At 49.8% G+C, this 23,558-nt stretch overlaps 7 protein-coding genes; 3 read left to right on the top strand and 4 right to left on the bottom strand.

Moving 5' to 3' along the window:
• Positions 1-184: 184 nt before the first annotated feature.
• On the bottom strand, positions 185-2,102 carry FFUJ_13087 (related to nucleotide exsicion repair protein RAD7; the record flags this gene model as incomplete). XM_023575731.1 has 3 exons in its annotated part: positions 185-1,918; positions 1,976-1,995; positions 2,054-2,102. 3 exons carry the CDS (start codon positions 2,100-2,102, stop codon positions 185-187), a joined length of 1,803 nt encoding a protein of 600 aa, XP_023428999.1.
• Positions 2,103-3,287: 1,185 nt separating this feature from the next.
• FFUJ_13088 (probable nucleotide exsicion repair protein RAD16) lies at positions 3,288-6,611 on the top strand (the record flags this gene model as incomplete). XM_023575732.1 has 4 exons in its annotated part: positions 3,288-3,339; positions 3,389-5,982; positions 6,100-6,329; positions 6,383-6,611. 4 exons carry the CDS (start codon positions 3,288-3,290, stop codon positions 6,609-6,611), a joined length of 3,105 nt encoding a protein of 1,034 aa, XP_023429000.1.
• Positions 6,612-7,125: 514 nt separating this feature from the next.
• FFUJ_13089 (probable ornithine decarboxylase) lies at positions 7,126-8,516 on the bottom strand (the record flags this gene model as incomplete). XM_023575733.1 has 2 exons in its annotated part: positions 7,126-8,192; positions 8,243-8,516. 2 exons carry the CDS (start codon positions 8,514-8,516, stop codon positions 7,126-7,128), a joined length of 1,341 nt encoding a protein of 446 aa, XP_023429001.1.
• A 2,335-nt stretch (positions 8,517-10,851) lies between these two features.
• On the bottom strand, positions 10,852-13,919 carry FFUJ_13090 (related to metalloprotease 1; the record flags this gene model as incomplete). XM_023575734.1 has 2 exons in its annotated part: positions 10,852-13,579; positions 13,633-13,919. The coding sequence occupies 2 exons, from the start codon at positions 13,917-13,919 to the stop codon at positions 10,852-10,854; spliced, it is 3,015 nt and encodes a 1,004-aa protein (XP_023429002.1).
• Positions 13,920-14,832: 913 nt separating this feature from the next.
• On the top strand, positions 14,833-16,392 carry FFUJ_13091 (related to muscle-derived protein; the record flags this gene model as incomplete). XM_023575735.1 has 5 exons in its annotated part: positions 14,833-15,016; positions 15,093-15,364; positions 15,414-15,562; positions 15,615-15,858; positions 15,910-16,392. The coding sequence occupies 5 exons, from the start codon at positions 14,833-14,835 to the stop codon at positions 16,390-16,392; spliced, it is 1,332 nt and encodes a 443-aa protein (XP_023429003.1).
• A 670-nt stretch (positions 16,393-17,062) lies between these two features.
• FFUJ_13092 (probable zinc metallo-protease) lies at positions 17,063-18,577 on the top strand (the record flags this gene model as incomplete). XM_023575736.1 has 3 exons in its annotated part: positions 17,063-17,077; positions 17,151-18,080; positions 18,131-18,577. 3 exons carry the CDS (start codon positions 17,063-17,065, stop codon positions 18,575-18,577), a joined length of 1,392 nt encoding a protein of 463 aa, XP_023429594.1.
• A 272-nt stretch (positions 18,578-18,849) lies between these two features.
• Positions 18,850-22,096, bottom strand: FFUJ_13093 (related to metalloprotease 1; the record flags this gene model as incomplete). XM_023575737.1 has 3 exons in its annotated part: positions 18,850-19,029; positions 19,076-21,290; positions 21,339-22,096. 3 exons carry the CDS (start codon positions 22,094-22,096, stop codon positions 18,850-18,852), a joined length of 3,153 nt encoding a protein of 1,050 aa, XP_023429004.1.
• Between the last annotated feature and the right edge of the window lie 1,462 nt (positions 22,097-23,558).

Consider the following 23,558-nt stretch of genomic DNA (forward strand, 5'->3'; position numbering starts at 1 on the left):
GAGGTTTAATGGGAAATGACATGATTCATGAACGAAACCATAGTACATATGATGCAAATAGGATATAAAAACACCTTTCATTCACTAGCCTTACATAATACCGCGCGCCATGCAATGCCCTGCCACTGACTCAAAGGCTATGTTTCATAACTCCAGACACCAGTCACCAGCGCTGTATCAAGGATTAATCGTAAGATCCCTCGACCATCATGCCCTGAGCATTAGGGACCCCAACGAGAATGACACCCCGAGGCACGCGGACCTCTTTGACCTTCATGCATCCAAAAACGTTGACCTCTCGGATCTTGGGACAAGATCGGAAGATGGACCCCAAAATGAAATCGGTCACCTCTTCGCAGAAGCTGATTTCCAACTCCTTCAGCTCTGGATACTGAGCATCCTCGTGAAAGACCTCTTCAAAAGCCTCACGTGAGATATGACGACAAGCGTGAATGTTGAGGTACTGAAGCTTCTCACCCGAATGGGCCATCAACGCTTTGAAGCCCTCACTGCAGAGTCCAACGCTATCTGGGTTTTCCCGAGGTTTACTTGCATCAATCTGGCGACATTTCTGGAGATCCACAAAGCGCAAGGGGGGATTGGCCCATTTGGTGAAAAGATCAACAAAACCCTGGTCAGTCATAAACTCGCTGTCCGTTATTCGGAACTTGGAAAGGGAGCGACAATGCTCGTGAATAGCCTGCAACAGTGTGTCGTCAACTTCAGGAACAATCTTCAGAGAAAAGGTCTTGAGATTGGCACCGATTTTCGAGACGACTTCGATGTAAGCGTCAGATTCAGTCTTGTGCTGTAGCTGAAGTCCAAGATGCTCTAGAGACGACAAACTTGCAATCGTTTTGACACCGTCGTTGGTCAGCTTTTGGTTGTTCTCAACCTTGAGTCGCTTGAGGTTGGGGCAATGATCCCTCAGCGTGGCTATGATTTCGTCTCCAAAGTGATTGTCTGTATAATAGACTTGGATGCCCTTCAGCTTCTCGCCCTTCTCCTGGATGAACTTATGCCACTTCTCATCGCTCAAAAGATTGGCTCCATGAAGGTAGAATGTTTCGAGATTGATGTCACGGGACAAGAGGTAATCCATGACTTCGTCCTTGAATTGGATGCCACATCGGATCTTGAGATTTTTGAGTTTCGAAGCCGTCTGAAAGATGGAAATGTAATCTTGTTCACCAAGCTTTGCGCCATCATAGATGTGGAGGTCCTCGGTGCCGGGCTGGACGAAAAGTGGCAAAGTCTCTGGCTTGAGGAGTCGACGTTTGGAGAACATGCGTGCAATTTTGTCGACCAAATGATCAGGAAGGTCCCCAAGACTGTCAGCCAGATCGACGTTCTTGGCCAGAGTCTGTACACACAGAGTAGCCAAGCTCTTGGTACCAACGTCACCGTCAAGTATCCGACTTTGGATTGCGCGACGTCTTCCAACAGGACCCGTATTGGCCGGCTTCTTCGGCTTCTTCTTTTGGTTACCTTCTCGTTCTTTTGCTACCTCTCGACCGCAAGGAGGACAAAGAAGCCCCCCGTTAGGGCCAGCAAGCGAATATGGTGATACAGTGAAGCGCTTCTCGCAAATTTCGCAGTGCTCTATCTGCCCAGGCAGAGGGCCAGAGTTCGATTCCATTAACGCACGAGCAAGTTCGTCATCAGATAAATCTGATCGTTGCTTGCGCTTCTTGAAAGCTTTGCTCTCCTTGATCTTTGCCAGCTTCTTCTCTTCTTCTCGCTTACGCTTTAGCGAAGCTTCGTCATTGTCGTTGCGACTAGAACGTCGCCCAGATCTGGCACCTGCCGCAGAAGACTCGCCATTGCCATTCTCATCTTCAGCTACATCGTCACGTGCGGCTTGTCGGCGACGTGCGTCAGCATCTGAGCGAATCTGAGCAGCAGAGATGTTGTGGGACTAATCATGGTTAGTACCTATGCTGCGACGTGCACTTCGTAACAGCCATAAACTTACAGCCAGGAAATCGGTCAGCGCTGATTGACTATTGACATGTTAGTACGAGTATATGGCTGGAAATAGTATTTTACTTACGGTCCATAGACAGCACGAGTTTGTCGATTAGGTTGATTTTGCTGACCATTCTGGCCGTTTTGGCCTTGAGTATTCTGGTTGTTACTGCGTGCCCGCGCCCTGTATATGATAAGCTATCGCCACTCTATGGGTATGAGAAAAACGTACATGGTGGAGGAATAGCGAGTGATCTGGGAAAATGAAAAAATTACACAAGAAAAAATTCTTTGATCTTCGGCGACCACATTAGCCCCCAATATAATGAAAGGGAGGGGAGATTCACGCTTGAAAAGGAGTTGGCGCAAAAAAAGTAAAGTCTGAAGCAGCTCGGGCAAGTGCAGCGCCGTGCAGTGGCGTTCCCGCTTGCGCAGTCTTTCACGAGATTGACACCGTGTCACGTGATGCCATCGCCCCTTGAAGTGGCAAATCGAAGATCTCAGCATCATGGTCCAGAATACATTGATAGTCTAGGGAAGTATAGAAAACTCGGGACCTCGATCCAAAATCATAAAAAGACTTAGGTGACTGAGTATAAATCTAGTGTAAGTTTAAGACACTCTTCAATCTTTTTATTCTAATACCGTATAATAAAATCTGATATCTTCTTGCTCCTCGACTGCAATGTCAAACTGTTCTTGTAAGTGGGATTGACCAATGTTTTCTGTCCCCGATCCTGCCAGGAACGATGCACCCCAATCAGATCGACAATCAAGACCCCCTGGCCCCTGACACGTGCCTGCGCGTAGCGGGGTGCTCTTTCCGACACTGTGAATCGTGAATTGGGGTATCAGACGGGAAGCAACGCCCCGAAAAAAGGAGCTGGTGGCGATTTGCCTTTGACTTCTATCTGACTTTTTCCCTTCATCCTCACGCTTTCATTGTTCATCTATTTAGGGTCTTTCTCATCCCATTGAAAAGATTCTGTTAATGTCAGTCGTTTATTTGTGTAATTGTTCTTTTGTTGCTGCCCGCAGTCAATCAATTTGTATCAATTCACGGTCACTGCCCAACACTGCGTTCACGGCTGTGCATTAGTGAGCTGCCAACAGACAGGGGTTCAACTGCCACCCTTTGCCTTCCACCAGGCTCCCATCCTTTGATTTTAATTTCCTGAAAGAAAACACGCCCAAAGCCTCTTAATCTTTGTCCTTCATCGTGCAGCTGTGCGCTTAAGAGCACTATTTGGAGGGCGATACGCCGTCCCATCGCACATCGATTCCCAATCAGCAGAACATCTCTTGGACCTACTGACACCATGCCTCGAGGTCGCCCTTCCACTCGGGGTACGCCCATCACTCCAGCAGATGGTAAGTCTGATGCCGTAGCTGGTTATTATTTCTTACTGACAAATCGTAGCTTCTAGAGACACATCTACTGCTTCTAACCGAGTGACCCGCTCAGCTAGGACTAGAAGTCAGGCTGCCTCGTCTATACCAACTCCCGCCTCAGCTGTAGACCTTCCGCAGGATGTTCCCTCTGGACCACGCCCGAGAGGGAGACCTAGGAAGAGTATCCCCGAAGTCGAGGCATCGCCTCTGTCTCAATTTCCTACTTCTGACATCGCACTTCCCACTAAACGACGTGGCCGCCCAAGCAAAGCACCCGCCATTGAGAGCGAGTCCGTGTCATCAGTTCCCACACCACTAGACCCCGACACAGGGAGCGATTATTCAACTCCTGCGTCTAGCAAAGTGCCAACTCCTGCAGCAGTTGATCATGACAAGTCAGCTATCTTCGAAGTCCAACTTCCTGCTCCTTCTACCTCTCGCCTCATTGACCGCGAGAGAGGTCTACGTAAGAGCGCATATGCCATGAACTCGAGGGGCCAAGGGCGTATGGTAATTCAAGACTCGGACGACGAAGATCTTGACAATTCTCGAGACGCTCAAGTAGCTCGTCGCCTCCAGGATGAAGAACTCAAGCAACCGTCCAGTGCCGCATCATCATCATTTCCCCTACGAAGAAGCACTAGACCTTCGCTCTCCGGTAGTTTCAGCACTCCCGCTCAGAGTTCTGTCAAGCGAGAACGAGCATCGACTCTGACCGACTCTATCGCCAAGCGTGGTCGCCCAGCAAAAAAGCCTAAAGTCATCCCCGACTCAGATGATGAGGACATCGACATGGATGCGGAGATAGCCCAAGGGCTTGACCTGGACAGCGGCTCGTCATTGAGCTCATTTGAGGATGAAACCTTTGCCGATGATGACGCCAGCGACGAGGGAGCAGTTCAAGACATCTCTAGTGATGACGAAGACGTTCCAATGGCCATGTCGAGAAAAGCGGCCGGAAAGCGACCAGCGCGTCCCATGACACGCACTGTACCCCGTGTCAAGGCACCTACTACGACTGGTTCCCGTTCTGCAGGGAAGGCTTCGCAATCTGATGGCCCGTCTGGTGATGAACTCGATGCATTGGAAAACGCTTTAGGCGATGCCGATTCTACAGACTTTGCAACTGATAACAATGACGGCTATATCGACTTGAGTAGTAGCGATGCTGATGCAGATGACGCCGATAACACGGACCAAATCAGGGGCATCTCCAACAATCGAAGGGCTTTCAGGAACACGGGTGTTAGCAGTCGTACGCGTAGGGAGCGAGAACGTTTGGAGAAACACCACCCTGAGATCATAACCATGTGGGACAAGATTGAAAAGGAGCCAGTGATCAAAGCTGGGAAGGCTGCACAACCGGAAAGGATTTCACGCCAACTCAAGCCTTTCCAGCTCGAAGGTCTTGCTTGGATGATGGAGATGGAGAAGACAAAATACAAAGGTGGCTTACTCGGTGATGAGATGGGCTTAGGCAAGACAATCCAGGCTGTGTCTCTGATTATGTCCGATTATCGTGTGGGGAAGCCGTCCCTGGTTCTCGTGCCTCCTGTTGCGCTCATGCAATGGCAGCAAGAGATCAAGTCTTACACCGATGGCGCCTTGAACACATTTGTTTTCCATGGAACAAACCAGAAGACCAAGGGGATCACCGTGAGGGAACTCAAGAAGTTCGACGTTATTATGATGTCGTACAACAGTCTCGAGTCAGTATATCGCAAGCAGGAAAAAGGGTTCAAGAGAAAGGATGGCATATACAAGGAGAAGAGTGCTATCCATGCGATTGATTTCCATCGAGTTATTCTGGACGAAGCGCACTGCATCAAGACACGCACCACCATGACAGCCAAAGCATGCTTTGCTCTCAAGACTACATACCGATGGTGTTTGACGGGCACGCCTTTGCAGAATCGGATCGGAGAGTTCTTCTCTCTAGTTCGTTTCCTAGAAATCGACACCTTTGCATCGTATCTTTGCAAGCAATGTCCGTGCTCCACGCTTGAATGGTCAATGGACGAGCACAGTCGTTGCACTGGATGTAAGCATCCTGGAGTGCAACACGTTTCTCTGTTCAACCAAGAGCTGTTGAACCCTATTCAAAAATACGGGAATAAACGCGAAGGCGCAACGGCTTTCAAGAGACTGCACTTGATGACAGAACGGATTATGCTGCGCCGTCTCAAGAAAGATCACACCAACTCTATGGAACTTCCAGTCAAGGAGGTTTATGTTGACCGACAGTTCTTCGGAGAAGAGGAAAACGACTTCGCAAACAGTATCATGACGAACGGCCAGCGTAAGTTTGATACGTATGTCGCCCAGGGTGTTCTCTTGAACAATTATGCCAACATTTTTGGCCTCATTATGCAGATGAGACAAGTTGCTGATCACCCTGATCTTATCACGAAGAAGAACGCCGAAGGAGGACAAAACGTGCTCGTTTGTTGCATCTGCGATGAGCCTGCCGAAGACGCAATTCGTAGTCGGTGTAAGCATGACTTTTGCCGAGCCTGTGTTGGTAGCTACGTCCGCTCTACTGATGAACCCGATTGCCCCCGTTGTCACATTCCCCTCTCGATCGATCTGGAACAGCCAGAGATGGAGCAAGATGAGAATCTCGTCAAGAAAAACTCCATCATCAATCGAATCAAGATGGAGAACTGGACCTCCTCTTCCAAAATTGAACTTCTTGTTCATGAGCTACACAAACTTCGCTCTGACAACGCCTCACACAAGTCGATCATCTTCTCTCAGTTTACTACCATGCTGCAGCTCATCGAGTGGCGTCTCCGCCGGGCTGGTATCACTACAGTCATGCTTGATGGTAGCATGACACCTGCCCAACGACAGGCCTCGATCGAACATTTCATGAACAACGTTGACGTTGAATGCTTCCTGGTTTCTCTCAAGGCTGGTGGTGTGGCACTGAACCTTACCGAAGCCTCTAGAGTATTCATTGTTGATCCGTAAGTGTCTGAAACGAATATTGTCATCCGAGTCACTGCTAACAATTACATAGATGGTGGAATCCAGCCGCTGAGTGGCAGTCCGCTGACCGATGCCACCGCATTGGACAAACTCGACCCTGCACCATTACGCGCCTGTGTATCGAGGATTCTGTGGAAAGCCGAATGGTGTTGATTCAGGAGAAGAAGACTAACATGATCCACTCCACTGTTAACTCAGACACCAAGGCCATGGAATCACTTACCCCCCAGGACATGCAATTCCTCTTCCGTGGAACATAGACGATCTGGGACACAGAACAAAGAGTAAAACCCCGACAAAAACCTAATTACTATTCATGAAAACACGAAACATGGGGATATGATCATGTACAGTATTTGGCATTGGCCATCAGGCATGTAAGGAGTATGCATGGAGTTTGGAGTTGGCATTAGCAACGATGATTCGCCTAAAGTTATCAAGTACAGGTTTATTTTAGTCTCAGGTAGTAAGCATGCATAAACTTAGTCAAAGAATAAAAGTCCCTGAGAAGATCTGTGTGATCCTGATGCTGTCGCTCGACATATCTCACAAGAGGGTTAAAGAGTGTCTGAGGTTGACAGTTCAGGAATCAATTGTAATCTAAAATCCGTCTATCTAGCTCTTTTCTCGTTTTCAAACATTGACTGTCAATTTTTGTGTTGCTATTTTCATCGGCCCATGATGATGTCTAAAACATACGAACAAAAGGATTCTCCAAAAAGAATACGAAAGAAATGGTTTCGCTAGCCATTGAGGTGCAAGAAGTGATTGAGATCACAGACCGAGAAGGGCCCTGGCACCAGGCTCGCTGCACACGTAAATAACGTCGTGGGCGTTGGAGAAGCCGTTGAACTGAGTGGCAGAGCACTTGGTATAGGCACCCATGTCCTCAAAGTACAGCCAGTCACCGACATCGAGGATCGAGTCAAAGCGAGTGCTCTCAGTGATGCGGTCGATGCCATCACAGGTAGGACCCCAGACGGAGTACTCGAAGCCCTCGCCCTCGGGAGTGGGATGGGCAGCGGTGGTCTCGAACAGAGTCTTGCCGGAGGCGCGGAGAACCTTGGCGATCGGCTGCTGGTGGTCAAACATGATGTTTGAGAAGTTGCCGTAAACGCCGTCGTTGACGTAGAGCATGTAGCCCTTGCCGTCGAGGGTGGGGTCCTCAACAGTTCGGCGAGCGATGATGTTGCAGGCGATGGTGAAGGCGGTGGCAACGTAGTATCGGCCAGGCTCGGCAATGATCTCGACGTTGCTGTGAGGCGGGAAGAACTCGTCGAGAGCGTTACCGAGGACGGCAGCCATGGTCTCAAAGGTATCACCGCTGAAGCCACCACCAACGTCGAGGGTGCGCATATTGAAGCCGAACTCGTGGGCCAGCTGGAAGACGGTGTGGGCATCGCGAACGGCCTTGTAGAAGGCAAGGGGATCGGAAGCACCAGATCCAACGTGGAAGCTGACGCCAACAACGTTGAGGCCAAGGTCCTTGGCCAGAGCGAGAAGTCCCTCAGTGGTGTCCATGGCGGCACCGAACTTCATGCTGAAGCGGCACAGAGACTCGCTGTCGTCGGTCATGATGCGCAGGAAGAGCTCAGCTCCTGGGTAGAGCTTGGCGATCTTGTAGAGCTCATCGGCATTGTCAAAGGTCATCTGTTTGACGCCCACAGACTTGACGTATCGGACATACGAGTTAGTCTTGCAGGGTTGGGCGTAGATGATGCGGTCGGGGCTAAGTCCTGCGGACAGGACCTGCTCAATCTCGGTCTTGGAGGCGCAATCGAAGCCGGTTCCGAGCTCAGACAGAAGCTTGATGATCTGAGGATCGGGGTTGCACTTGACGGCTGGTGCTTGTTAGTGTGTATCACAACATATTGGCGAGATTCGTACTCACCATAGAAGGGCCGGACCCGAGGGAGATTCTTCTTCCAGCGAAGATGCTGGCGGTAGACCTCTCCGAGGTCAGCAACGAAGAAAGTATCTTCGTCGCCAGGCTCACACATCTCATGGTCAATGGCCTCCACGCGCTGGTGGAGAGCCTGGCCGATGAGTTGCTTTGGAGTAATCACGCCATATTGCTCAAGAGATTCCTGAAGCAGGGGTTTCTTTAATGCGATATGAGGGTGATTGACATTATGATTGTAGGTGTCGAGGACAGCCGTTGCCATAACCATATCCCAAACAGTTGCGGGGGTTCGTTGGGAAGTTGAGAGAGGGATTTAAGCCCGTGGACTAGAGTGGAAAGACGATACTTTGTAGAAAAGTATATATAGTAGAGTGAAGCTTGAACGTACGGGGTTCAGCTGGTGTTAGGGCGGTCGAGAGCGGTAGCAGACTGATCCCTCAGTGGACTGGCGAGGCCTCCTCGACTCTTCCTCGGCTAGAGGAAGAACCTCTGTAAACCTCCTATGCGGCAGCTGACGGGTGTCGAAGAACGACGGGGGAGTGTAGTCGGATCGAGGGTCGTGCAAGACGGAGAGATCGAGGAGCTTATCGTCGAGCAGCAATAGCAGCGGGAGGGGGGATCGCGTTGATGATGTGAGAGGGCTTGCAGAGGCTGAAATCTTTGTCACTGACGAAGCTCACGGCCGGAGGAGCCGTGGTGAAGGCGGTGCCTTTAAGAGACCAAAGGCGGGTCGAGTTTGGTGAGGAGCTTGAGCAGCTGTCAAGTGCTCAAAGTTATTAGGCTTTTGTTGATAACGGGTTCGTATCAACGGGGAGGCGTTGGAGCAGTTTTAAGAATATAGAAATTGTCGTGATGAAACGTGACAAGTTGTCCAAGAGGAGGGAAAGATGGGGGGGGCCGCCTTTTTATCTAGTCTTGGCCCAAGATAGAAAAAAGAGGTCGACGAGTTTAGTTTGGGCTCTGCTGATTCGAAGACAGGAAAAGAGTGGAGTGTCGCGTTTCCGTTGCAGGTTATAATTGCATTTGCAGGTCCAGATCCAGGTCCAAGAAAATAATGGAGAGAGAAATTTTTACCCTCCACTGTGACGTTGACGAGAGGGGCAGTAAACTCTGTACGTACCCGTACTTACAGGGGACATTCACAATTCGGTGGCGCAGTAGAAGAGTTGGCGCCTAATTATGATTGTATAAAATACCTAAACTCTCTATATATTTCTATCAACAACCAAGGTTGATAATTCATCGCAGTTACAGTCACAATTCCGTGGCCTGACCTGACCTCGTACATATTCTCCAACTGCAACTGGCGGTGGATGAACCATCTCGATGCTGCAGACCTAGTCTAAGGTGAAGAAACCCCGCGCTAAACCCAAAGAGCCCCAGCGGCGGTAGAATATCCCATTGGTCTCAGACACTTCCAGAGTCTCGGGAACAAGACACCACGCCTTGCGAAAAATGCAGAAATATGTACCGATACATGCAGCCCGTGCATGTGCATTTCCCAGTATAGAAGCCCGTTCGTTCGTTACATTCCGGGTCTTTTCGAAGCTTTTCTTGACCGACAGAGTCAGAGTCACAGTCAGAGTCAGAGTCCTCAGGGGGCAAGAAACGATAACCTCGATTCTAAATGATACAAAGAATTGGGTAAATAGCATAAGTTTACGATAAATTTAGGATAGGATTGATTATTTTAACACCATATATTAAGGTTTTAATTTCCTTGCTCCCTGAGGACTGGCTTGTCAACGTCATGTCCTTGATATTTAGCATACCTAATAAAGATCCAATAATTCCCTCAGTAAACAAACAAAGCACAAGACCACGGACCGCGTAAGGCTGGAGCTTATTCCGCCATCAGGCACCATTGACCAACCCCTGGCTATCACTTTTCATCGTCATGCTCTGCATCAAAAGGACACCATCAACAATGCCTTTTTTAATACCCCTCTATAGGTTTCTCATCGTATACGAATAGACGAATCGGCATCTTCTTCCGTCCGAGAACCTGCAACAGTCACACTGCTTGTCAACGTTGGTCACTCTGTAACACATCACATGTATGTACTCTGCTCTTTAGTCCAGTAAATCCATCGCTCAAGGACTCCGGCTCTGATAGAACGAGCTACCACCTCTCTTCACCCATCACACCGACTCCCTTCTTCCACAGTCTCCCCAGTCTCCAATCACAGAACTCCTCGTACTTGGTGCTTTCGCTCCGCAGCCTCGAGGTTCCCACAACAGATGCCAAGGTGAAAGTAGCTTCCAGAAATCAAGATAGACAGAAGAGAAAAGAGGGGCTGTATCTGCTCTTGCGTTGCTCTGTGGTCTCTGTACCATTGCATAGGTAAAGAGATGTATCGTATCTGAACGCGTAACGAGGCACAAAATTCCTCGTGTTCACATAGGGTGGAAAGTTCCGCTGCGAGGCAACGTGAGGAGGGTCATTTATGCTTTGTTCATCTGTGTAATATACACTGCATCGTACACGCCATCATACAGCTGTAACTCCAGCTTCTCATTGCTCATCCAAACCTCTAGCATGCCGGTACTTCCAACTCTAGGTCGTCATTAGCTTCATAATCATTTTCTTTTTGGCCCTACTCAGCGCCCTTGACATCCATTTCGCGAATCTTCCATTCGCCGTCAACCCAGGGCTGCTTCTCTCCCAGGAAAGCGACTCTGCCTTCGCCCTTGGCCAGTCCGTCGACGAGGTAGCGCTGCGCCACCTCGCGCACTTGGTCCTTGGTTACGTCAAGAAGCTGCTCACGCTTCTTCTGCTTCATCTCCTCGGTGATACCGGAGAGGAATTGGCCCATGCCCTCTTGGTTCACAGATTTGGGCGCATCAACTCCTTGGAACACAGAGATCTTGGCCTCCTCAAGGTCGCGATCTGACCACTCCTTATTCACAGCCCATTGCCCAGCACCGCGCATGATGCTCAGTGTGTTTTGAGGGTTGGGGTCACGGTAAGAGTAGAAGCCAAAGAGGCCATCGAGGGGTCGAGAGTAGGCACCTCCACCATATGCGCCGCCCTTCTCACGGATTTCGTGATGCAGGTGCTTATGTGTAAGGAGCTGTGACAAGATCTGGAGAGGTGCACCCTCCGCTGCCGTGTACGATGTGGTTGGCACGGACAGTCCACCGTAGTAAACTTGATAGGGCAAAGGATAGAAGGTCTTGCTATCCTTGGGAAGTTGACGGGGAGACGGGTTCTTCAGGTCGAGAGGATCACGGGAGAGGTTGCCCACAAACTTTTGCAGAGAAGCACCGTTCTCTGCAACACTCTCTGGTCCGCAGGTGATTGCTGTCCGCAGGTTTCCTCCCGCAAGTGCAATGCTCTGAATTTGCTTCAGCTTGGAGATAACGTCTTCAAGCTTATCTGTCTCAGGTCGGCTAGCCAGAGAGGTCACCAGCTGCACCTGGGAGAGGCCTGAAACTTGCTGTCGAAGCCACGAGGAACGGGTAAGACCAGACTCGGCACTGCCCATTGCGAACCGATGACCAGTGGATGCAATGTCGTTCACAACACCGTCAGCAGACGCCTGAAGCAGCTGTCGAACTCTAAGAGCTGCCTCGGGACTGTCAAAATCGGTTCCCAAAACGAGCTTTTGGATGATATCGAACATGACAGGAACGTTGCGATCTAGAGCCATACCGGTGAAAATGAGGCCTTCACTAGCAGCGTGAAAATCGGTGGGAGATGGGGTGCAGTGGTAACCAACTGAAACACCACCAGTCTTGAGCTTGATCAAGTCTTCAAGCTGCTCCATGTTCAAGTCCTTAGTACCAAGACGCATGATGCTGTCAGTGAACAAAGGGACCAGCTCGCGAAGCTCATCAGGCAAGTTCTCCAATGTGTTGATAGCCCGGAAGTATGTCAAGCCGTTCGTAGGAGCCTCGTGCCACTGGATCTTGGTGCCGTTGGCATTCTCGTCGCGCACAACCACAGGCTCCTTACTTCTGGGGATATCCTTGACGTGGACAGTGGGCAGACAGCCGAGATCCTCGGTGTTAGTCTTGTTTTGTTCAACCAGCAACTCCTGCTCTTGCTTCTCGAAATGCTTCCGAGCGTTCTCTTCACTGCCGGCCTCCTTGATAGCTGCCTGGATTCTGGTAGAAAGTCGCTCCTGTTCCTCCTTGACAAGATCCTCACCGTAGGTGGTTGAAGGGGCCATTGTGAATGTCAAAGTGTTATCGTTGAGTAGATACTTGTCAATGAGACCTTCTAGGTAGTTGCCCTCAGCCATCTTAGCTTGGAAACCATTGATGGTATCGTTCCAAGCCAATGAGTCAAAGGGGTCCACACCGTTGAACCACTTGGGCTTGAGACGGTTCAGCATGGAGAATCCAAAGTTAGCAGTCTTATGCTTGAGCGATAACTCGAGCTGGTGCAGAGATCCGTCGATCTTGGTCTTGTCGAAACCCTTCTCTCGAACTTCCCTCAAGATCTGTTGAACCTTCTCCTTGAGCTTAGGAACATCAGCCTCCTGAACACCGGTGAGACCAATAGAGAAAATTCCCTTCTTAGCTGAGCTGTCATACCCAGCGTTGGGGCTCCAATCAGCGCCCATGCCAGCCTCAACAAGACCTCGGTACAGAGGAGAACCATAACCATCCATCAAGAGGGTTGATAGAAGTGCCAGAGAGAAAGACTCCAGCACATCTGTGGTGTCACCCATGATCCATGACACAGAGGTCTTGTACTGACGATCAGGATCGACAAGAGGATCAAGTGGTCCGTACAGAGTAACTTCCTTGGGGCCGCTTAGTGTTACGGGCTCGTGAATTTGCTTGTCACCCTGGATCTTCTCGAAAGCCTGGAGCTGAGCATCGACCTGCTGCAAGTGGTCAACCAAGGGCATATCACCATAAGTGAAGACCTTGGCGTTGCTGGGGTGGTAGTGCTCTGCGTGGAACTTTCGCAGTTGCTCGTATGTCAGGTCTGTGATCTTCTGGGGGTCGCCACCCGAGTTGTTGATATCGGGGAAGATATGGTCGTGGAAGCGAATATAGTATAAATACCCAGCATCCGACATCTGGCCCTTCATCTCGTTGTAAACGACGCCCTTGAATACCAACTTCTTGCTCGCCTCATCCTCAGCAAGTGGGTTCTCGGGACCAATTCGCCAACCCTCCTGGGTAAAGTCGGACTTCTTGAGCAATGGGTGCAATGTTGAGTCAAGATACACAGACATGAGGTTCTTAAAGTCCTGCGCGTTGGTTGTCGCAAAGGGGTAGAAAGTATGGTCTGATGCCGTGAACGCGTTCATAAAGTTCGATAGTGTTCGTGGAAGCATCTTGAAGAAAGGATCACGAATGGGATATCTATAGACAGTCAGCATTCTCTGCTTTCATGTCTGTATCAAGACGAGTCGTACTTTTCGCTACCGCATAGTGTCGTATGCTCTAGAATGTGAGGAATACCAGTATCATCCGGAGGGTTCGTCTTGAAACCGATCGAGAAGACATTGTTGCTGTCGTCGCGGGCAATGTGCAGATAATCGGCTCCTGTCTTGTCATGCTGAAGGTGAAGAGCCGTCAACTCAAGCTCAGGAACATGCTTGGATCGAACAAGGGTGAAACCATGAAGCTTCTCGCCAGGCTTAGGAAATTGTGAAAGCTCCGTGACGGCCTTTCGAGCGCCGGCGGCGGCGTTACGAAGCATTGTGGCGGAGGTTTACGAGGCACAATAAGAGAATTAATAATACAGAAGAATCAAGAAAATAGTGTACAGTCGGATATGCGAAACTTATGAAAGAGTTGAAATTATCGCTAAACAGTCACCGGAGATTTTGATGCATGCATGTAATGACGCCGGAACGATTCGCCCCGAAAAAGTGAAAGGGTCTGCTTTGTAACCCCAGCAGTTTCCTCATGGAAAGGCCGGGTTCCAGCCCACGTCAGTGCCAAGGACATGCCGTAATTGTGGGTGGCCAGTGGACACTACTCAGTGAGCGGCCACTGTGGGATAGCGCCAAAGATCTCTAAAGCCGCATTAGTGATCATTGAGGCACTAACTGAGAGACCCTAGACGCCCACCAGATTCTGTTAGCGACTTAGCAGTTGCCAACATAATCACCACAAAGGTCCATGGCAAAACCTATCCATCTCAAACCTCCATGAACCCTCCATCTTGTCACACGTTAGCGACTGTATTATTCGATGTCCAACGAACTCTGACTACAACGCTGTATCCTTCCGGAATTCATATAGGTCGTACTGTTGCCGTTACTCAGCGTTAGTGTTGATTGCTATCATCATACCGACAAAGCCAATCTTGGTGCGAAGATATTCCCTCCTCAACCACTCTACGTGCCTCTTCGCTGCGAGTGCTGGGCTTGACAATTTCATGTGTGAGGCCGACTAACAGCATCTTCTCGCATCTCAGCCGATACCGAATAGTGTTTTGAGCATCATTTCCTCATTATCACAACTTCAACCCCTCATCTGGCGACCAACATCCCACCCACGATTAACGACGATTCATCCCGCTTCGATGCCCCCGGCCTTTCCTGACCTCGTGACCCCCGCCTGAACGATTGCCGTCGCTACCTTGGCCCATCGTAGCTTCGACGGCGATGCCAGCCAGCCAGGTGGATGCTCCTGTAGCCAACGGGCATGACGGACACGCTCATTCACCTACCAAGAAAGGCAAAGGAAAGAAAGGAATGGATAACAACGAGGCATCGCGTCTGCTCCATGCGCGGATATCCCAGCTGGAGCAGGATGCCGCGGGAGACAAGGAGCAAGAGCTGGAGATCGGTGCGTCACGCCCTCGTCGTCTGCAAGCGGCAGCCTCCCATCGATTCGGAACGATACTGATACGTGGATGGTACAGAACGTGAAGTCAAGAGAGCGAACCGGGATCTCCTGCAGCAGGTATCCAAGATGGACAACATGCAGAAAATCGACCACCTCACCAAGCGGTCTAGTGAACTGTTGGCTGATATGCGACGATTGGAGCGTGAAAATCAGAAGAACAAGCGGCGCGGGGACACCCTACAAAAAGAGAGAGATGCAAGCCGTACGGAGCTTAATAAGACTGTCGGTCTCAAGGAGAAGCTGGAGAAGCTATGTCGTGAGCTCCAGCGGGACAACAACAAGATGAAGGTTTGTGCAAGATGGCTGGTGGAGAGGCATTCGCTAAGTTTATTTGCAGAATGAGAATAAGGAGCTTCAGACGACACAGAAACGGAACAACGCTCACTGGGACGAAAAGTATGCTACGCTCTTGACAAAACTCGATGGGTATCAGGAAGAAAAAGATACTCCAAAGAAGCAAGTGGTGGATATGGAAGTCGACGAACTGTCAGTCCCGACCATTCTTTTACTTAGAACTCCGCTCACCTGTTATTCACAGTTTCCGAATTCGCTTCAAATCGTTCATCGAGCAATACGAGTTAAGAGAATTGCATTTCCACTCGTTAATGCGCACCAAGGAACTCGAAGTACAGTACCATATGGCGCGATACGAACGAGAGAAGAAGAACGCAGAGGGGGAATCGACAAAGGCCCGACATCTACAGGCGCAAGTCCAAGCGTTTACCAAAACAGAAACTGAGCTGAGGAATCAGCTTAATGTTTACGTTGATAAGTTTAAGCAGGTGGGTGGACTCGGATAAGATAGTTCGGCATGTTGACTAATGGCACAGCAGGTGGAGGACACCTTGAACAACAGTAACGACTTGTTCCTATCATTCCGCAAAGAGATGGAGGATATGTCGAAGAAGGGCAAGCGGTTAGAGAAGGAGAACGAAGCCCTCAAGCGACAGAAGGAGGCCACAGCTGCCAACATCATCCGCATGGCCGAAGAGCGCCAGGAGTGGAAGAAGAAGACAGAAACCGCCGAGAAGAAGACGGAGAAGCTCATGAGCATCATCCAGCAAATGCAGCAACAAGGGCGTCGCGTGCCACCCGGAATGTCCAACACCGTCGAAAGCGGTTACTCCGATAGTCACGGAGGAAACGAAGGAGACGAAAGCGACTACTCCGACGAGGAGGGCGAGGAGGAAGAACTTAGCGAGTTCGACGACGATACAGAGGAGGAACCACAAGGCAACGAGCAAGGAACGCCAGTGGCCTATGGTCCTGAACGTCCCCCTCAGCCGGTTCCTTCGGCGGCGACAAATGGGCACTAGGAGGCCACTCGGAAGGGGGCTCAAACTGGAGCCAGTGTCAAGAAAAGAAAAAGACTCCCCAGATTTCACCTGCGATGCCCTTTTGGGCTGTGAGCTTGATGGTCCAGGCTATCTTGTGTCAGGCGGGGAACTGGGGTCTTGCAGCTTTTGGGAGCGTGATGGCGATGGCTTCGCGTGTACCGAAAGAGTAAGGATCTTGTGTAGTTGGCTACTGGTTGGGCTACTTGCTAGAGATGCTTTTTTGTTGCTGTTTGTTGTTGCTGCTTCGCTATTGCGTGTAAGATGTATTGTCGTAGCTTGTGGATTATTCGAGCATTCATGCCTCGCTCTACTTGAAATTTCTACCTTGTGATGTGAGATACGTGTGAAGTATGCAACCAATGCACATGTAAATCATTCGCGCCACGACAATTGAATCACACAATTCATGACGTCCAAGAGTATGACACCTGCTGCTGTAATACTGTAGTGTTCTGCTCTTACGTCGTATTCTGTCGTATTACCACATCGGAATATCGGGGAATATCACCGCCGACGTGCGTTAGGCCAGATCTCTATCATCCATCCCACTTTGATAAGCCACGCAACAGGGGCGCATTAAGCAGCCTAAGGTAGCTTCGCTCCTACAACTACAACCCCAGGTTTTCGGTTCATCAACAGCACCGCAACCATGGATTTTCTTCAGGTACGTTAATATCTCGCATGCCCTGAACCTGATCAGATTGTTCAATTGCTTCAATGGATGCTAACTCCAACAGCGCCTCGCGCGCTTCCTCGATCGCCCGCTCTTCCCATGGAAGAAGCTCATCATGGGCTTCTCCGTAGGCCAATACCTCTTCGAATCGTTCCTCACTCTCCGTCAATACCGCGTTCTCCAGAAAACTAGTCCCCCCGCCGTTCTCTCCAAGGAAGTCTCCCAGGAAGTGTTCGACAAGTCTCAAGCCTACGGCCGCGCCAAGGCAAAGTTTGAAATCATCAACGGTTTCTACTCTCAGGTTCAGAATATCGCTTTTATGCACTTCGATGTCCTTCCTAAACTGTGGTCCTGGACTGGTGATCTTCTTCTCAGGTGGGCTCCTGCGCGCTTCACTGGAGAGATCAGCCATACTATCGTCTTCGTCTTGACTTTCGCCGTTATTAGCCAGCTTCTTCGTCTTCCGTCTTCGATTTACCAGACTTTCGTCCTTGAGGAGGAGTTTGGTTTCAACAAGCAGACACCCAAGCTCTTCGTCACCGATCTCATCAAGACCCAAGCCCTCACTTTCGTTCTCGCGCCTCCTTTCCTCGCCGGTTTCCTCAAGATCATCCAGAAGACTGGTAACCAGTTCTTCTACTACCTGTGGCTCTTCGTCATCGCTCTCCAGGTCTTCATGATCACCATCTACCCCGTTGCTATTCTGCCTCTATTCAACAAGCTGTCTCCTCTTGAGGATGGTGAGCTTAAGACCAAGGTTGAAGCTCTCGCTGCTAGCCTCAAGTTCCCCCTTCACGAGCTCTATGTCATTGATGGAAGCAAGCGAAGCGCCCACTCCAACGCCTATTTCTTTGGTCTCCCCTGGAAGAAGCACATTGTCATCTACGATACTCTCATTGAGAAGAGCGAGCCTGATGAGGTTGTTGCTGTTCTCGCTCACGAATTGGGTCACTGGAAGCTTGGTCACACAACCAGCCTCTTCGGTATCTCTCAGGTAAGTTTATGAATTTACATTGGAATAATACTGAAGCTAACGTGATTTAGGCTCACACTTTCTACATCTTCCTCCTCTTCTCGGTCTTCATCAACAACCACTCTCTGTACTCCTCATTCGGCTTCCTCAAGCAGCACCCCATCATCATTGGTTTCATCCTCTTCTCTGATGCTCTTGCTCCTATGGATCTCGTCATCAACCTGCTTATGCACATCGTCAGCCGCAAGTTCGAGTTCCAGGCCGATGCCTTCGCTAAGCAGCTTGGCTACCCCGAGGAGCTTGCCCGCTCTCTCCTCAAGCTCCAGATCCAGAACCTTAGCACCATGGACGCCGATTGGGTGTACGCCAGCTACCACTTCTCTCACCCCCATCTGTCTGAGCGCCTCAAGGCCCTCGGCTGGAAGGGCTCTGAGGGTGTAACCGAGGGTGTCACTGATAAGTCCATTGATAACGAGAAGGAGGGTGTTGTCAAGGCCAGTGGACGTGATGAGCTGTAGATGCAGCAAAAGATTATCTATTTAGATTGCATCTCAGCAAGAGATCCTTAGTCTCTTTGGGAATGCGTTTTAGACATAGGAAAATGGCTGATTTGAGCTGGTCATCTAGAAAGGACTTGGCCATCCTTAGACACGTATAGAACCAGGCTCAACTGTACAATAGAAGTGTTTTTTTTTTTTAATCTTATCTATTCATGGCATTGCTACCGATATGCTCTTGATGATCCCAGAGTCTACCTGTGCGCCATCTACGTTTTACTCGTTTTGTTCATCTAATCATCATATGACTCGTCAGAATCGTATGATCCTTCAGAGCCTTCCAACCCTTCATCTTCTTCAGATGACTCTTCCTCTTCGCCTTCCTCAGGCTTCAGGCCGTAATCATCGTGGAAGTAGCTAAGCTCATGAGTCTGGACCTTATAGCCCATGCCCTTGAATGCTGTCTCCATACCCTAGAAATTGTTAGTAATGACTAGAAAAGATGGGGGGGAAACAAACCTCCTGCATGATCTTGGCGGCAGTGACAACAATATTGCTCTTGCCAGGCTCAAAGCACGGTAGGACAGTCTCGAGAAGAGCAGTCTTGATCTCATCCTCGGTAACGGCTCGTACGCGTCGCAGAACCTCCTTGCCCCAATCCTTAGGCAGACCACGGACAACACCCTGGACAAAGTTCTGCTGGGCGGCGCTAGGCATGGTGGATTGCTCGTCGGCGAACATAACGACGATCTGGCTGATGGTGCCTTCGAGCAAGTGACGATCAATCTCAACTTCACCTTTGGCAATCTTGGTGATGGCCTCCTTGGAGGCCTTGATAGCCTTGTAAGCATCGGGTGAGCGGTAGACATGGTATGAGATGATACCGGAGTTAATATCCCGAGAGAAGTAGACACCGTAAGCGTATCCGGCACCACGAACAGCGTTCCAGAGAGGACCCTCAGCAGCTTCGAGATATCCAATGGCAACCATGATGGAGGCGAGACGAGGATCGTCGAAGGAGGCCAGGCCTTGGGCTGTTGAGACTGAGTAGGAGCTCTCCAGAGTAGTCATGGGCACAATGATAGCGCCAACTGATCCGGGGTTACGGCCTTCATCGTTGAGCAGGCTCACAGGCTTAGGGATCTCAATCATGTTCTCAGCAACAGTCAGAGACTTGGAGAGCGTGTCCCAAGTAGTCAAGGGGTCGGGAAGAGTTTCGAGATTGGCTGTGACAAGGAAACGGAGGTTCCGGAAAGTGAAAAGCGAGTCTCGAACAGTGTTGAACCAACCAACAACCTTCTCAGGTTCCTTCTCGAGAAGCTTCTTGAGCCTCTTCAGATACACTGCGCGAACAAGCACACGCTTGGCAACAGCTAGTGAGGACTTTTCCATGTGAATAGCAGCGTTGACCTCACTGGCCATAGATTTACCATCACGCTTTGACTCAGGGATGTCAGCCAAAGCCTTGGTAACGCTGGCTTTGAGTCGCTGGGGATCAAAGATCGAGTCAAACATCATGGTGCGAATCCACTCAACGGCTGCAGCATACTTTTCAGGCTCAACCTGGAACTGGATCATTATACCGTCAGGGTCGCTGATGTAGCGAGCAGAGTGGAGTGAGTAGCTGATAGTGTCTCGTTCGAGTTCCATGACAACCTGCTCAAAGCCGACTTGCTTTCCATCACGCATGATGTGTGTGTTGAAAAAGTTGTCGCTAAAGATTGGCATCAGGGGCTTGAGCTCATTGGGAACTTGAGAAGTGCCGATGTGGATGGTGATGTGAACAAAGTTGGTGGGAACATCCTCAAATTGGATGAAAAGAGGAAGCTTGCCTTGAGTTGTACCATCAATGAGTTTCTGTGCCGAACCACTACCCAGACCGACCGCGCGAGCATGTCCTGAACGAGCAGTATCGGACTCAATGAAGTGGATAGAATCCGTGCTAGGAACACTCCAGCGATCGACGACAGAGGCGGGAATGGGCTCATCATTCTTCTTCTTAGCATCTTCGAGACGCTTGGCAAGCTTCTCCAAACCTTCAGCACCCAAATCCTCCTTGCGCTTGGCAATCCGAGCTTCTTCGTCCTTCTTCATCTTGGTGGCCAGTTCATGGGAAGGCTTGCCGAGGATTGAGATGTGAGGAGCATCAGCCATCCATTTGCTGAGGAAGTCTCGCCACTGCTGGTCTGTCCACTTCTCCAAAACATCGTACTCTTCCAAATCCTTCAGATCCTTGAGGGTCGAGCCATCTCGCTTACCAAAGAGGTAGTCGGTGATGATATTTGTGGCGTAGAAAGACTCGGATGTTTCAGCATGGTACTTGACTTGACGCTTCTCACGACGGATGCACTCTCTCATGTAATCCATGTCGATAGGCTTCGAGGCAACTTCCTTCAGAAGCTCAAACAGTCGCTTCTCGACGAATTCAAGCTTCTCAGTAGCAACACCTGTGGGCTGCAGCCAAATGACCATGTCAGGTCGAGGGTCAGTCCAGTACGAGACCGAACTGGCGAGCTCCTCCTTTTCAACCATGACGTTCTCAAGAATGGAGACAGAAGAGCCACACAGGTATGTGAGAAGCACATTGAGGGCAGATGATTGGATGAGGTCGTTGCAGTTAGGTCCAAAGAAACCAACGAGGACCTCTCCAACGGACTCGTCTTCCTCTGGGAACTCAACGGTCACAATCTGTGTCTCGTTAAGCTTTGGAGGTTGAGCGGAGTCAATCCAAGGCCTGTGACTAGTCAGCAAAGCACAATTCTCTAGTAATTATGCAACTCACCTCTTGAAAGGGGTATCAAGAGAAGGAATTTCATCCTTGATAGACTCTTCAAAGTCTTCGAGGATCTGGATAAGCTCATCTTGGTTGACCTCACCCACAAGAACCAAGCAAAGGTTTCGGGGCTGGTACATGTCCCGATGGAACTGACGGATACGTTCAGGGGCAAGAACTCGAAGCGCATCAGTCATGCCACCAGTCTCATAACGGAAACCAACGTTTTCAGGATAGAGGAGACGACGGGCCTTGATATCCATGAGCTCAGAGCTGCGGAATTGCACAGCTTGCATTTCAGAATAGACAACACCAGCATCGTTGCCTTCGCCGTCGATGTGCCAGACCTCGGTCACAATACTCTCATCCGTAATGGTAGGCAAGATGACATGCTCAAGGTACACAGGGAGAACTTGGGCGAAACCATCCCAACCGGCGGTTTCAAGTGTGTAAGCCGTGTGGTCGGTAGCAGTCCAGGCATTTGTGTGAGAGTATGCTCGGGAAGAGAGCTTGTCAAGAAGACCCTTGTACTGGTAGCTCTTGGAACCCATAAAGATGAGATGCTCAAGAGTGTGAGGAGCGCCAGAGTCGTCAAAGATCTCAGTGGCTAAGGTGAAGTAGCCATTGAGCTTAGGACCCTTGCGGTCAGCGACAACAACCTGCATTCCACTCCGGTCTGACACATATTGAGTGATTGTGCAAGGCGCATAGTCCGTTTTGAAGCTCTGTATCTTGCGGAAATGCGACTTTGAAGGTTCTGGTGACATCTTGAAGTGTTTGAGGCCTACGAGGCTCCAAATAGAACTTGTTAAGTTAGCAATCTACTTATATATATAAATTTGAGAGAATTCAAAGAGATAGAGGAAGAGAGTCGGGCTTATAAAGTAAGAGCACGTGATAATTTAGTGATCCACGGGATATTATAAGACTGTGAGCGGTTGAGGAAACAAGAATCGGGAGTGGCGCTCATTCAAGCGGACGGTGATTGGGTTCAACCCAGACAAGCAACTGTGTCAATGAGAAGACGTGACTAACTCAATGCTGGTAGCCGCAAGAGGAACGTTTGACATGATTGTATAGACGATAGCGCTAAGCAGGGCGACTACCACTGCAACAACATATCGTGAATTGGAGTTTTTGGGTGACATCACGACGGTGAAAGTGCTTTGTTGATGAAGTTGTATCCCAATCTGAGAAAAAGCAGCTGACAGTACTCAGAATTCAACTCGACCTGCATCCAACTGAAAAGAAGAAGCGAGGGTTCCAACCAACTTCATACAGAGGAACAGGCAGAGTTATGCTGATATACGAATTGTCGTGAATAGCTGTTACACAGCAGCACAGATACACAAGACCCCGCCATCAAGAGAAGAAGACTGACAAGGAAGAAAAAAGGGTGAAGGACGAGGCAGACAAGGCAGAAACCCACCAAAATATGTGACACGCAATGCAGACAGTACCTGATCACAAGGAAAATACTTTACTCACCTTCAAAGATTTGTTGCCTAAGTACCGTAAGATAAGGCTGTAGGTTGCTGCGAGTAAGAATGACGAGGAGAGGAGGGGTCCAATCAATTACTGGGAATGGGCCTGACGAGAAAAATTACCCCGCTATCGAGGTAGCACTTGGTGTAAATTGGTAACAGGAATACGACAGAAGACGGCTGAGGATGCGGAAGAAAGATTCAAATAGGTAGATGCTTTATATAGAGGGGATTGAAACAAGACATTGGATGTGAGCAAACATTTTTATGAGTGGGAGCTACCAACATTGTTTTAACATCTTTTGCTCCCATTAACCACAAGCACGAATTAAACCTAGGCATCTATCCGGGTATAGCCTCCGCCATCACCACAACTCTAGGTAGGAGCACAAGTCAAAAGGCTGTCAGCATTCTCAATTTTGGTTGGCACGGTCCTTGTCGTTCCATTCATGACCTCAAGAACAATGCAATCCAAAGATGGGCTTTCATGAACAATCCATTAAAGTGGCTTGTGCTCGCCATTGATTGGCTGCACTGCCGCTAAGCGCACTGGCCAATGTTCAGCCACTTAGTGCTTGGCTTCAGTGGGAAAGTGGCAGGTGCGCCAGGGAGGGAAGCTGTAGTGCTGTCATGACGGCACTGGAAAGTTGCCAGCTTGTGGCTGATACTCGACTGTAACTTGCGACAGACACCACCAGCTCATGACAAGAGCCCACAGCAAGCCATGAGGATATTGATGTTTCAC

Source organism: Fusarium fujikuroi, chromosome FFUJ_chr04, assembly GCF_900079805.1.
Source record: "Fusarium fujikuroi IMI 58289 draft genome, chromosome FFUJ_chr04".
NCBI classification, from domain to species: domain Eukaryota; kingdom Fungi; phylum Ascomycota; class Sordariomycetes; order Hypocreales; family Nectriaceae; genus Fusarium; species Fusarium fujikuroi.